General features: G+C 41.5%; 1 protein-coding gene across 1 annotated transcript in view; it reads left to right on the top strand.

The window, feature by feature from the left end:
* The window catches only part of LOC120989596 (beta-1,4-galactosyltransferase 1-like), a 327,777-nt gene extending 315,358 nt beyond the window's left edge, over positions 1–12,419 (top strand). The window contains exons 7-8 of the mRNA XM_040417800.1: positions 6,911–7,015; positions 11,561–12,419. Of these exons, the coding sequence (XP_040273734.1) occupies positions 6,911–7,015; positions 11,561–11,705 (250 nt within the window). The 3' untranslated portion in view covers positions 11,706–12,419. The remainder of the gene's footprint in view (positions 1–6,910; positions 7,016–11,560) is intronic.
* Positions 12,420–16,040: the final 3,621 nt, after the last annotated feature.

The following is a 16,040-nucleotide window of genomic DNA, read 5'->3' as shown; positions in this document are numbered from 1 at the left end:
TTTTTAAAGTCTTTATTTTAAGAGAACGGCGGCAGGCAGGGAGCTATAAAACACACTGTTATGTAGCTGACTGACATTAGCACATCGCTAATGTCAGTCAGCTACATAATGTTATTTCTCATGACAGAAACCCTTTAATGCTGTACGAAGAGGGATCTCCGTACAGCATTAAAACAAATATTTTAGCGAAGTGACTTGGGATGTAGCGTCCGAAGCTCGCTTCGCTCATCCTTCCTACTAACTATATTGAGAATAGAGTTTTTATTTATTTTTATTTAGGAACCTATAACCTATTAGGCCCCTTTCACATGAGCGAGTATTCCGCGCGGGTGCAATGCGTGATGCAAACGCATTACACCCGCATGGAATCCGGACCATTCATTCAATGGGGCTGTGTACATGTGTGTTGGTTTTTACATATTACTTGTGCGTTACGTGAAAATCGCAGCATGTTCTATATTCTGCGATATTCACGCAAAATATAGGCCCCATAGAAGTTTAAGGAGCTGCGTGAAAATCGCATTGCATCCGCAAGCAAGTGCGGATGCGATGCATTTTTCACAGATGGTTGCTAAGAGATGTTGTTTGCATACCTTCAGTTTCTTATCACACGCGTGCAAAACGCATTAAATCGCATTGCACCCACGTGATAAAAACTGAACGCGATCGCAGACAAAACTGAATTACTTTGTTTGCGAAAACGCAAATTTTTCACTGAACGAAATCGCAACGCATCCAGACCTAATCTGCACACGCTCGTCTGCAAGGGGCCTTACTGATTTATACACAGACACAAAATATGATTAAAGAAACCAGCAACATTTATTAGCTTTTTAAGCCTAAAACATTATTCTCAATATGATAATGATATAGGGGGTCATTTACTAACAGATATACGCCACTTTTTGGCGTATATCTGTCTCAGACTGCGACGCAAAGGTAATTTGCGCCGCAAACTGCGACTTTTCTCCACTCACAAAAAGGGTGTGTGGCATGGGCGGGGAAGGGGGCGACGCAGGCTCCTCTCATTTATCATTTTTTACGCCTGTTTTAGGCATAGAAAATGGTCAAAATTTACGCTAGCCGGTCTTAATAAAAGTCTATGGGGGTCATTTATTATCGGTTAAATGTGGAAGAAAAAAAAACTGAAGAAAAAAACCTGGAAGTTTCCCCCAGAATTCAAACCTGGGATTTCTACATGCCAAACCAAGCACTTAGCACCAAGCTACAGCATTACAACATCGATATGTCGTTTTTTTCTGTGCTTATAAGATACCACACATTACTGGTGTCTTTATATTCATATATTCCGCTTGTGAATAAAGCAATAATATGTAGATTAGCTTTCTGAGCAGGTCTCAGTGTGGTGAATCATATACATAGTGTATATGATCTTTTCATACTAGCTCACAGCTCTGCCCTCAGCATGTCTAGCCCTTGTCAATCAAGGGGAGGGGGTTGTTTGCAGAGCACAAGGGGTGTTACAAAGCAGTGCCACTACTGCCTCTGGGGCCCGCCAATAAATTCACCTGTTCCTTGTGGGGTACCTGTTCTCCTACAGGTCAGTACAAGCCTGTTTGTATTTTTTTATTTTTTTAATACATTGTGCCATCCCAAAAAAATGGGATGACATATGGGCCAGTTACAAAGTCCCAGCAGCTCATACAGCTACCCAAGGCCCATTATCATAATTGAAGGAGTAAAAGGCATTGCAAGTTACTAATCTGTCTACATGGCGCTCATGGAATGCCATGTATACAATGATCAAGAAGGCAGGGATGGTATTAAACTGACTCTGCCTTATCTATGTGTAAAGGCAAAGGTGTAGAGCAGCACCAACGGAACTCACCAACAATACCAGAATGCATCAGCCACAACAGGACCACAGATCCGCAGCAGTCCACCGAACAGCAGAAAGAAAAGAGGTTACAGCAGCATCTCCGGTGTATCCTTCATTGAATCCTTGAGTGCGTACAAAAAGAAAAATTACAACATTTCAGCTACATAGTAGCCTTTATCAAGCATGTGAACAATAAAAATAGCAGCCATAAATATTCATAGTTAACTCCTCCCACCCAATGGTGGAACCAATCATCATAAAACCACAACCCACTAATAACATCTGTGTAATAAAAAAGTGAACACAGTCTGATATCTAATCAAACACATCAGTGCCTATTTAATACATGTGTGCACCTTATATAAGATGATCACCATCTGACAGCCTAGAATGTACCTGGACTCCATATCGGCGTCTGGCCGGGTGCATTGCGCATGTCCATAACGTAATCGCGTTGCCGTCGCAACGCATGACGTATAATGAATGGGCACCCAACTCATTCTGAGCTCCCTCATGATCGGCGTATGTACGCCACTCAGTTACATAGAGGGCGCACATTGTGCGCGTCATCAGACCGAGTCCCATGCGAATCACATGATCGTACGGGAGTCACATGACCGCAATGCATTTATCCATATCATAGATGAAAAATAGATAAAGGGAATTATATGGGGGCAAATATAAAACCATACATATTGTTTGGACATAAAAATGTCTCACTAATGATGATACGAGACCGAGGATCTGTGTTTGACCTCGTTCCCAGGGCGACTTTGCTAGCTGGGAGGCCCACTGTTCCTAAGTCTGCCTTGAGCGCTGAGCTGATCACTCGGTGCTCGACTGGTTGGTCTGTCGGTCATGTGACGCTGGCCACGTCACATGACCCTCACCCCCCACTATAAATACAGGCAGCTTGCTGGCCACAGGTTGCCTGTTAATTTAGGTTCCACCTGTGACTTTGTCTTTCCTGGTGTACTTACCTCCTGCTGAATTCCTGACGATCCTCTGCCTGCTCCTTGTGTACTTTGCTGCTCTCCTGGTATTCTGACCCCGGCCTCCTCCTGACGATCCTCTGCTGACTCCTTTGGTACTTCACGACTCTCCTGGTATTTATGACCCCGGCTTCTCCTGACAATTCTCTGCTTGCTCCATTTGTACTTTGTATTGACTCGGTCCGTTCACGTTCTGTTGTTTGTCTGTCTGTCATCCCTGCACTTATTTCAAGCTAGGGATTGCCGTCCAGTTGTCCCCTGTCATTAGGACTCGTAAGGCAAGTAGGCAGGGCCAGGGGTAAGGGTGGAGCGCAGTGGTCACTTCCCTCCCCCCTGTGAGTGTGTGTACGCGACCGTTACAATCCGTTTTTTTAGGAAGAACAAAACACACTATGGAAGGAAACATGGACGAGGCGGCAGGAAGCACCACAGGGCCCAGAAAATATCTGCCTCCCCCTGTATATCCGGGCTACAACCAGGGTGCACGGAAGAGACCGATGAGACGCACGCAGAAGAAATAAACCAGCTGGTGGTAAACATCTCATCCATTGAACTGAGTGTTGATCAAATCAGTGTCTTGGGACATGAACTGTCTTTTTGTCCTACGACTGACACTGACTGGTTCGAGATTGAATTAGATCTGCAGCGGTTCTTCAGGAGACAGACTTAAAAAATTTATTTTAGCACTACTGGTGATGTTAGGAGCACACTAAATAAAGATGCAGTTGAATTATCCTTGGCGAAGTTTGAGTTGAGGAACAAGAGTAGCTTTGTACCTCCACAGAATAATCACATAATTGAATCATACATTCAGATGGTCACTAAACAGATCAGGACCCTACAGGAACGTAGTAAGCAGACATATAAAAAAAAAAACAATATGACACACCGCGAAAGAGAAGCACTGAAAACAAGGATATCACAATCAAACCTGCAGACAAGGGGGGAGCTGTGGTTGTGATGGACACGGACAAATATATTGGAGAGATACGGAGGCAGCTGGAGGATGGGGAAGTGTATGAAACACTGGGATGTGACCCCAAATGGGATATTGCTAGGGTGTTGAATGATCTAGTAGATACAGCCCAAGAACAGGGCATTATAGATCAGGATTTATGTGATTATTTGAAAGTACAGCACCCCATTACCCCCCTCATATATGTTTTCCCTAAGATTCACAAGCGTCTGATTGATCCCCCGGGCAGACCTATAATGTCTGGTAGGGGTTCTATCTTTAGCACTATTGCTATATTTCTGGATAGATTGCTTAGTGTCCATGCAACCGCAGCTCCCTCATACATTAGGGACACTGGCCATTTTTTGACCAAATTGCGTGACATCACTTTACCAGTACAGTTTTATCTTGTCAGCTTTGATGTGGTATCATTGTATACGTCGATCACACATGAATATGGTTTGAATGTCGTCGATATGGCTCTGGCCGGCACAGGGTTCACTCCTGAGGCTCGCCGGTTTGTTCTCCACCTCCTGGAGTTGGTCCTGAAGAGGAATTATTTCCTCTTTGGGAACAGCTTTTACCAACAAAAGCGGGGTGTGGCCAAGGGCTCGTACGTGGCAGCAACTTACGCCAACATGTTTATGGCTGAGGTGGAGGACAGACTGGTATATTCATCTCCCTTTATGGAGTGGGTCCTGTGCTGGTGGCACTACATCAACGACATTTTTATAATTTGGAGGGGTTTTATTGACTCATTGATTAATTTTCACCATCATCTGAATAGTGGTGTACCTGGCCTTCAATTCACTGTGACGGCTTCCCGGGAAGAATTACAATTCCTTGACGTTAGGGTTTATACAGAGGGAGGTAAAGTCAAGACAGATTTATATCAGAAGCCTATTGATAGAAATAATCTATTGAGACATGACAGTAACCATCCCTGACGTATGCTTGATTCATTACCTTGAAGTCAGATGCTGCGTGTTAGGAGAGTGGTATCAGAGGATGATGTACTTGTCAATCGGATTGATGAGATGTGTAATAAGTTCTCGAAGAGGAGATTTACGGGCAGATTACTGCAGAACACCAGAGAAAATATCTCGCTGATTGACAGAGAGACCACATTCCACACTTCCGCAACAAATAGGGACATGGGACGTATTCCGTTTGTATCCACATATGGCAACCATAGTGCTAATATAGCACAGGTTTTGAGAAAAGAATGGCAGATCTTGCATAGAGGCCTAACCACGATTTGGGAATTTGGCAGTCCGCCACTTATGGCATATAAGTGGAGCACTAACCTACATGACAAACTGATTGAAACAGATATAGGTGACATGGGTCGAGGTTATTTGAGGCCTAGAAAAACAGGTAATTTCCCGTGTCTAGCCTGCTGTAATTGTGGAAACATGATCAAGGGAAATACTTTAGTCCACCCATACAGTGGAAAAAAGTATAACATCACGGAATTTTACACATGTCGGTCCAAATTAGTAATTTACATGATCCAATGCCCCTGCAACTTAGTTTATGTGGGTAAAACCACTATGGAGATTAGGGAACGTATTAATAAACACAAGAGTACAATAAAGAAAAAAATTGATGGATAAACCAGTGGCAAAACACTTTATCGAATGTGGTCACTCTGTCAATTCCGGGAGATTCCGGGTCATAGATTCGGTTGACGCTCAGAGAAGGGGTGGCGATAGAGAACGTACCCTTAGAAAGAAAGAGTTAAAATGGATCTTTACCTTACAAACTTTACAACTCCATGGGCTCAATATTGAATTTAACGTGAATAGTATAGACAGGTAGTACACTCTATTAGTTATTTGTCCAATTCAGTATAGGCTTGTTTTACATGTTTTTTTATGGACATTATTTTTAATTGTCACTCACACCTCACATTTGGTAATTTATGTCTGTCTGAAGTCTAGCCGTAGTAATGTACTCCTTATTGTCATTCATGCATATGGTAGGGATCATATTGCCCCCTTTTTTACACTCTGTTATGTAATATAGATGATTAACATGGTGGGTTAATATTTGTAATATGGGGTCCAATAATTTATCATCATTAGGAGACATTTTTATGTCCAAACAATATGTATGGTTTTATATTTGCCCCCATATAATTCCCTTTATCTATTTTGCATGGTTATTTACAGAGTGACATTTGCATTCATCTATGATATGGATAAATGCATTGCGGTCATGTGACTCCCGTGCGATCATGTGATTCACATGGGACTCGGTCTGATGACGCGCACAATGTGCGCCCTCTATGTAACTGAGTGGAGTGTATACGCCGATCATGAGGGAGCCCAGAATGAGTTGGGTGCCCATTCATTATACGTCATGCGTTGGAACGGCAACGCAATGACGTCACGGACATGCGCAATGCACCCGGCCAGACGCCGATATGGAGTCTAGGTACATTCTAGGCTGTCAGATGGTGATCCTTTTATATAAGGTACACACATGTATTAATTAGGCACTGATTTGTTTGATTAGATATCAGAACACTACACTACTGTGTTCACTTTTTAATTACACAGATGTTATTAGTGGGTTGTGGTTTTATGATGATTGGTTCCACCATTTGGTGGGAGGAGTTAACTATGAATATTTATGGCTGCTATTTTCATTGTTCACATGCTTGATAAAGCCTACTATCTAGCCGAAACGTTGTATTTTTGCTTTTTGTACGCACTCAAGGCTTCATTAAAGGATACACCGGAGATGCTGCTGTAATCTCTTTTCTTTCTGCCTTATCTATGCTGAGCTGACTCTGCTTAGGAAATCATCCAGGAGTGGAGAGAGAGGGTTTGGAGACTGAATCACTAGATAAACTCTCTAAGGGATTAAAATGTATATGGCATTGTGCAGCCTGCTGTGTACTGTGATATATGGAAGCTGCAGACTCCATGCTGCAAATGTTTAATAAAATCCTGTTGCAAAAATTATTTGCATCTTGAAATACATGCATTTAAGTAAAAATAAATGCTCCCAAAAGGTGTTCATCCATAGCCTCTAAGTTCCTCTCTCACAATTGACATAGATGCACAATCCAAGCTCAGATTGAAAGAATAACCTTCTTTTTCCCCTCTTATTTAGGGTAAAAGCTGCAGGGATGCAGATTGAACGCCATGATTACAATATTTCAAAAGCAAAAGCAATTCTACACCACAGAGACGTTGGTAATGAACAAAATCCAAAGAGGTTTGTTTAAATGAAAGCAAAATTGTAAAAATTTTGCAGGGTATTCAAATCAATGCAATCTAAAAGAATGTTAAATTCTTTTTAACAGAGGTTTAAGGATACAGCTGGGCTATAAGACTGAATGTATTCTGCAAACTACAGTAAACTCAAACAGGCTTAGAAAGCGATTAATGAGACAAGCCTGCCTGCCCATCCCCTTCCCCACCACGCCCACTTTTTTAGACCTGGCATATGCAGGGAAAAGTCACAGATTGCGGCGCAAATAACCTTTGCACCGCAATCTGTGCCAGAAATACACCTAATATAGCATTATTTCTGGATAGTAAATGACCCCCTATTTTTTGATAGGTAGTGTTACTACAAAATTGTGCACGTGTTGATTCTTAGAAATGGTCTCCCACCTATCATGTGCCATTTACAATTTATGTACACAAATGTGATGGGGATGTACATAAATTACTCAAATTAATAGGCTGTCAGGCCAAAAAAATCCCCTTTAATCAAACTATAAATAACAATAACTTTTATTATAGATATCTATAATGACTATAAACCTTGTTTTCCCCAAAAGAATGTGTTAAAATTGCTGGCAGTCTGGAGTTAATTTTATAAGATTATTGCTTAATAGTTAGGGATTAATACAGTAATGTGTCTTCCATACATATAGAGTTTCGATTACATTTTGTTTGATTAATTCATTTGTAGTGACTTCAGATGGGGGACCCATGGAGTATGTGGGGTAAGCATAGGAGTAGAATGGAATAGTTAAGGGTACTTTCCGGTATTTTTCAGTATTGAGTTCCGTCATAGGTGCTCAATACTGAAAAAAAACGCTTCAGTTTTGTCCCCATTCATTGTCAATAGGGACAAAACTGAACAGAATACTCCAAAATGCATTCCGTTCCATTTAGTTGCGTTCCCAGACCAGAGAGCAAACCGCAACATGTATTTTGCTTTCCGTCCTGGGAAAAAACGGATCCATCATGGCCCCCAATGCAAGTCAATGGGGACTGATCAATTTTCTCTGCCACAATAGAAAACAGATCCGTCCTCCATTGACTTTCAATAGAGTTCAAAAATGTTAAAGATAATACAAACGGATCTGTTATTAGCTTGATACTGCTGTGTATCAGTGATGTAACCTTTCAAGTTACTGTTTTGTACCCATTTGTTAATTTGCAGTAAACATGCAGAACCAATATTTTGCCTTTACTGCTGCTTATAGAAGATAATCAAAAGATATCTTGTAGCAGGGCTATTGTCGAAGTGTTCGCTGTCTTGATTTGCAGGGAGCGGGAACATGAGCAGCCGCTCTCATATGTCACTATGTTTTTCCTATTCCCCTACTGCATCCTTCATTCAAATCAGACTTCTCAAACAGCTGATCGGCAGGGGTCCCGGGTGTTGGACCCCCATCATTCAGATACTGATGACCTATCCAGAGGATAGATCATCAATAAAAAAAATAAAAAATTCTCGGAAAACCGCTTTAAGGGACTTTAACATGAGCTGAGAACCTGGGATGAGAATTCACAGGAACGCTCTTTAGAAATTATCTGGCAGCGTAAAGCAAAACGTTTGTTCATCAGGTAATAGATCATTCGTGGGGACACAAAAATTGTCATTTGCCAGCAGCAGATCGTGTGGTGTAAACAGCATCTGCTGCTGACAAACAACAAGTCTGTATGGGGACAAGAAATGGCATTAGCGATCTCTCCTCTCCACACTGTGGAGAAGATTGCTGCATATCATCCTGTCTAAAGGGACATTTACTAATATATACTTATCAGAGGTTCTGGGCTGTTTTCTTACTGTAAAAAGCAATGCTGTCCAGTCCCATCCTGAAAATGGTCAGAGGGTCATGTAACCAGATGTGTCCATCAGAAATCTCACTGCCTCCATGGAAACACACTGCATCTGCGCTAGTTTCCTGAATGTCCAGGAAACTAGTGCATGCAAAAAAAATTTCCATTGACGTAAAGCAAGATCATTGATAAGAGCAAGACAGAATACAGAGGCTGCCCTGCTTCCATTGGCTGCGGGTTTTCTGCCTCTCCTATAGATTAAGGCAAAATGCTTCAAAATTAATATTTGTTTATTTTCTAGATTTAAATTGCTGAGGCCTGAAATCTTTCCAAACCGTGACTCTCCATTAAAGGGGTCTCTGGGCTTTTGATAAAAGCTGTCCTTTCTTCTAACCTGTTAAAGAAAGATTATTAGGTTAATACTTAATCTTTAAAGAAGCACTCCAGGAATTGTTTTCGGGATATATAATGCAAACTCGCCAACAGTATTCTAGCAATCGAATTTCTTTAACTCCAGCTTAGCTGCAGTTATACATCACAGGGAACTGACTCCACCACTTTCTGGCCTCGACAAGATGGTCACGTTGTCCACACACCATCTGACTACTCTGATGAGCCAGGTTCCTCAATGCCCACTATGCCTCTAGTGATCATATTCATTTGTGCTGACTTATTCTCACCCACTGCATTTCCCACAGAAAACACACTACAATGGCAACCAAACAATATACGTAATATACATATGTAGTCCCTAAATATGCATCTCCATTCTCTTACAGGAGATCAGTCTCACCCGTGTGGCTGACCTTCTGTGAAATATAGAATTACATCAGCATCTATTAAATCCCTCCTGGCAGCTCTCAGACATCACTCCTTCCCACTAAGCTTTCTCCTTGTTCCTCTTTCTCCTCCCAGTGGGATGCTCCAAGGGACAAGGACTGCACTGATGTGTTCCTTAAGTGATTAGCTGGAGAGTTATACCACTCCACTGACACCCAGTTCTTATGTTTGCGATTTGTGAATTCTGTATGATTTAGAGAATTCTGCCTGATTTAGAGAAACCAATCTCAAGTAGCGGAGAGCACTGTGAAACTGCATCACATAGGAATACACTGAGAGCCTGCAATGCGAGTTAGCTTTGAGTCATGGAACTTCTGACTCCTATCCCTTGCTCCCCATAGTTGGGAAAAGACTCTACCCCACCTGTCTATGGCAAGCGAGATGCAAAATTAGGTCATGTTAGGGGAAAAATATGAGTGGGGAAAAAAGAAGCAAAGATGGTAGACCACCCATACTTGGCTCATCAACTAAAACAGGTACAGTACAGACCAAAAGTTTGGACACACCTTCTCATTCAAAGAGTTTTCTTTATTTTCATGACTATGAAGGCATCAAAACTATGAATTAACACATGTGGAATTATATACATAACAAACAAGTGTGAAACAACTGAAAATATGTCATATTCTAGGTTCTTCAAAGTAGCCACCTTTTGCTTTGATTACTGCCTTGCACACTCTTGGCATTTTCTTGATGAGCTTCAAGAGGTAGTCCCCTGAAATGGTCTTCCAACAGTCTTGAAGGAGTTCCCAGAGATGCTTAGCACTTGTTGGCCCTTTTGCCTTCACTCTGCGGTCCAGCTCACCCCAAACCATCTCGATTGGGTTCAGGTCCGGTGACTGTGGAGGCCAGGTCATCTGGCGCAGCACCCCATGACTCTCCTTCATGGTCAAATAGCCCTTACTTTCAAAGTTTTCCCAATTTTTTGGCTGACTGACTGACCTTCACTTCTTAAAGTAATGATGGCCACTCGTTTTTCTTTACTTAGCTGCTTTTTTCTTGCCATAATACAAATTCTAACAGTCTATTCAGTAGGACTATCAGCTGTGTATCCACCTGACTTCTCCTCAATGCAACTGATGGTCCCAACCCCATTTATAAGGCAAGAAATCCCACTTATTAAACCTGACAGGGCACACCTGTGAAGTGAAAACCATTTCAGGGGACTACCTCTTGAAGCTCATCAAGAGAATGCCAAGAGTGTGCAAAGCAGTAATCAAAGCAAAAGGTGGCTACTTTGAAGAACCTAGAATATGACATATTTTCAGTTGTTTCACACTTGTTTGTTATGTATATAATTCCACATGTGTTAATTCATAGTTTTGATGCATTCATAGTCATGAAAATAAAGAAAACTCTTTGAATGAGAAGGTGTGTCCAAACTTTTGGTCTGTACTGTATGTACAAGACATAATCAAGAGCCTCTACTTTAGGGTCCATTCACAAGTCCGTATGTGTTTTGCGGATCCGTAAAACACTGACACCGGCAATGTGCGTTCCGCATTTTGCGGTGCGCACATCGCCAGGCACTCTCATAGAAAATGCCTTTTCTTGTCCGCAATTGCGGACAAGAATAGGACATGTTCTATTTTTTGGGAGAACAGAAGTGCGGATCTGGACAGCACATTCCGGCCCCTTTGAAAATGAATGGGTCCGCACCTGTTCCGCAAAATTGCGGACCCATTTTGCGGACGTGTGAATGGACCTCTTATTCTTTAATAGCCTTTGCTGCACTAGGCAAAATAAATGCTGGAGTCCTTCTTTAAGCGATATAATCTCATATCTGGATCATATTAATTGAATATATGTGGATGTTTTGATTTTTACTATATTGTATAATTACATGTTTCTATATCTCATATTTTCCATATAATGTTTTTTTTTTTTTTTTCATGTTTAGTGTCCATTTGATAAGAAACGCATCAAAACGAATGCATTTTGATGGACTGAATTCATTAACCTACACAGTTATCAGTATTACGAAACATAGACTATACACCATGGTGACAGTTGACATTGGTGTACCGGAGGAATCAATCAACTAGAAAGCATGATCCGTGAAGGATATTTTCCAAACATTTGTGGCTTCTACAAGAATGAAAGAATTTCAGAATAAAGTAAAGACTAGGACTAGTGTCAAGTATTACGAGCTTTGTTGCCCATAGCAACCAATCAGATTCCACCTTTCATTTTAAATAGCTCCTTGGAAAATGAGGAGTGGAATTTGATTGGTTGCTATGGGCAACTAAGCCAGTTCTACTTTACATCAGTTTGATAAATCTCCCCCATAGTACAGACTAGAAGAACTGGTGGATGCAACGGATGAAGATATTTTACAGAACAATTACAACCCTAGAAACTTCTTAATACACTTTTTATGATTGTGTAGAGGCAAATCCCTCTAAACAGATGTCCATTGATCATTTGAAAATCAACCATGCAAGATGTGCATCTGCTTGAAGAACTTGATGCTTATTCTACATTCATATATTGTATATTAATATTCAGGGGAAATGGTTACAGATCTGAATTGATTTACTTCACATAGTATGAGTATTGAAAGAACAGGTCATGAAAAAGTCTAGGTTTAAATCATGTGTGACCCACTGAATAATTTCCTTCATCCAAAATATGCATCTTCTCTGTTGTGTTCAAAATAATAGCAGTATGTTTAAAAGCTCAAAATCCTTCTAATAGCTTTTATTTCCATACACACAAATGCATTGGGAACACTACACATTCTATTCCAATTCAAAACATGAAGAAAAGTTATCAAATTTGTGTTGTTCCTCTAAAAAAAAAAATTAAGACAAGTGAATATTACTGTTCAAATAAAATAGCAGTGTTTGTATTCTTCTTTACAAACTCAAACATTCACTATATAAACTGGAGAATGTTTGAAGATTTTGCTTTCCTTTGAATCACTTAACTAATATTTAGTTGTATAACCACTGTTTCTGAGAACTGCTGTACATCTGTGTTGCATGGAGTCAACCAACTTCTGGCCCCTGTGAACAGGTATTCCAGCCTAGGATGATTGGACTACATTCCACAAGTTCTTCTCTATTTCTTGGTTTTGCCTCAGAAACGGCATTTTTGATGTCACCCCATAAGTATTTAATTGGATTAAGATCCGGGGATTGGGCTGACCACTCCATAACGTCAATCTTGTTGGTCTGGAACCCAGATGTTGCATGTTTACTGGTGTGTTTGGGGTCGTTGTCTTGTTGGAACACCCATTTCAAGGGCATTTCCTCTTCAGCATAAGGCAGCATGACCTCTTCAAGTATTCTGATGTATTCAAACTGATCCATTATCCCTGGTATGCGATAAATAGGCCCAACACCGTAGTATGAGAAACATCCCCATATCATGATGCTTGCGCCACCATGCTTCACTGTCTTCACAGTGTAATGTGGCTTGAATTCAGTGTTTGGGGTCGTCTGTCAAACTGTCTCCGGCCACTAGACCCAAAAAGAACAATCTTACTTACATCAGTCCACAAAATGTCTCTTTAGGCCAGTCAATGTGCTCTTTGGCGAATTGTAACCTCTTCAGCACATGTCTTTTTTTCAACAGTGGGACTTTGCGGGGGCTTCTTGCAGATAACTTGGCTTCACATAGGCGTCTTCTAATTGTAACAGTACTCACAGGTAACTTTAGACCTTCTTTGATCTTCCTGAAGCCGATTGTTGGCTGAGTCCTTGCCATTTTGGCTATTCTATCCATTCGAATGGTAGTTTTTCGCTTTCTTCCACGTCTTCTCAGGTTTTGGTTGCCATTTTAAAGCATTTGCAATCATTTTATGCTACTTTCACACCTGCGTTAGGTGCGGATCCGTCTGGTATCTGCACAGACGGATCCGCACCTATAATGCAAACGCTTGTATCCGTTCACAACTGATCCGTTTGCATATTTTTTTTCATGATAATGCAAACTGATGCGTTTTGACTTACATTGAAAGTCAATGGGAGGCGGATCCGTTTTCAATTGCACCATATTGTGTCAGTGAAAACATATCTGTCCCCATTGACTTACATTGTAAGTCAGGACGGATCCGTTTGGCTCTGCATCGTCAGGCGGACATCAAAACGCTTCAAGCAGCGTTTTGGTGTCCGCCTCCAGAGCGGAATGGAGGCTGAATGGAGGCAAACTGATGCATTCTAAACGGATCCTTATCTATTCAGAATGCATTGGGGCTAAACTGATCTGTTTTGGGCCGCTTGTGAGAGCCCTGAAACGGATCTCACAAGCGGACCCAGAAACGCCAGTGTGAAAGTAGCCTTAGCTGAGCAGTCTATCATTTTCTGCACTTCATTATATGTTTTCCCCTCTCCAATCAACCTTTTAATCAAGGTACACTGCTCTTTTCAACAATGTCTGGGACAACCCATTTTCCTCAGAATTTCAGAGAGAAATGCACTGCAACCAGCATGTACAACATTTGCTGCCTTCCTTCCTTAACCACCTTCCGACCGCCTAACGCAGGGATGCGTCCTGCGGGCGGTCGGGTTATTCCTCTTGGACGCATCGGCGCGTCATCTCGCGAGACTTGAGATTTCCTGTGAATGCGCGCACGATCGGAAGGTAAATGAGCTGATCTACAGCCTGCCAGCGGCGATCATTCGCTGGCAGGCTGTAGATGCGATTTTTTTAACCCCTGAAAGGTATATCAGACGCTGTTTTGTTAACAGCGTCTGATATACCTGCTACCTGGTCCTCTGGTGGTCCCTTTTGCTTGGATCGACCACCAGAGGACACAGGCAGCTCTGTAAAGTAGCACCAATCACCACACTACACTACACCCCCCCTGTCACTTATTAACCCCTTATTAACCCCTGATCACCCCCCTGTCATTGATCAGCCCCCTGTAAGGCTCCATTCAGACGTCCGTATGTGTTTTGCGGATCCACAAAACACGGACAGCGTGGATCCGCAAAACACAGGCACCGGCAATGTGCTTTCCGGAATTTTGCGGATCTGCACATTGCCAGAACTATATATAAAATGCCTTTTCTTGTCCGCAATTGCGGACAAGAATAGGACATGTTCTATAGGCCTGATCTTGTGTGCACACTTGCGTTCAGTCGGCCCCACCGCAGTGACCGAATATTTTTTTTCCTGATCACTGCAAAAACACCGTAAAATCGCTGTGGCGCTATAAAGATCACTTTTGAGGAGCATGGCGAGTTCATAGAAGATTTTTTTTTTTTCTGGCTCAAGTTAGTGGAAATTGATTTATAATTTTTTTTTTTTTTCTTACAAAGTCTCATATTCCACTAACTTGTGACAAAAAATAAAATCTCACATGAACTCACCATACCCCTCACGGTATCCAAATGCGTAAAAATTTTTAGACATTTATATTCCAGACTTCTTCTTCTCACGCTTTAGGTCCCCTAAAATGCCAGGGCAGTATAAATACCCCACATGTGACCCCATTTTGAAAAGAAGACACCCCAAGGTATTTTGTGTTCAACAGTTTGTTATATTTGCAAATGTTGCTTGAATATTTCCTCTCGGATCTCAAGATTTACAAGTAATACTACAGGAGAGCAATTTGAGATAAAATCTTTTTTAAATTGCTCCTCGAGCTACGTTATTTATTTATTAGAATGCACATGCAGACTACAGTATATAGGCCGCACCACCCAAACGTTGAGGGAAAGGATCAACAAACACCGCTGGAATATAATAAACGGTTTTACCAAACATGGTGTATCTAGACATGTCCTCCAAGTCCATAACAAAGACCCTACAAACCTTTCTATAACACCAATCAAACAAATTCCAGCCACCCATTCAAACCGTTTTCAGAAATTGAGACGCAAAGAAATGTTTTGGATTTTTAAGATACAAACCATAGAACCGTATGGCCTAAACGAATCACTGGAAAAGCAATTGTTTCTGACCAGTTCTATCTCAACTACTGGCCCTTGGCTATGTCCTTATCCTTATTAGTTTACTCCCTCATTTGCCATCACTTCATTACAATGCACACTGCCCACGACCCTCGCCATCATCACACAATAATATAGTTATGAGTCCCCTTCCCTACTTGCCAATGATCCATTTTGCCGTCATTTACACCGTACAGGAGCCCCTCCCTCCCCTCAATCCATCATATTCTCACCCCCTTTTCCCCCCACATGTTCCATTGGCCCCATCACACATCACCCCTGCCTCATCTTATGATCTATTTAGTTTCCTTTTTTATTAATCTCCCCATCCCCTTCCCTCTGCATGTCATCTGTTAACCCATCCATCATTCAATTATCAAATCTTATATCTCCAGCCCAATCCTCCCCTACAATACTTGTCTCTATACTATTAGGTTCTGGGTCTACAATTGCATTTAGTAATGTCATATGCAAACAATA

The sequence above is a fragment of the Bufo bufo genome, chromosome 2 (genome assembly GCF_905171765.1).
Source record: "Bufo bufo chromosome 2, aBufBuf1.1, whole genome shotgun sequence".
Lineage (NCBI taxonomy): Eukaryota > Metazoa > Chordata > Amphibia > Anura > Bufonidae > Bufo > Bufo bufo.
This window is presented reverse-complemented; position numbering and strand designations above follow the sequence as displayed.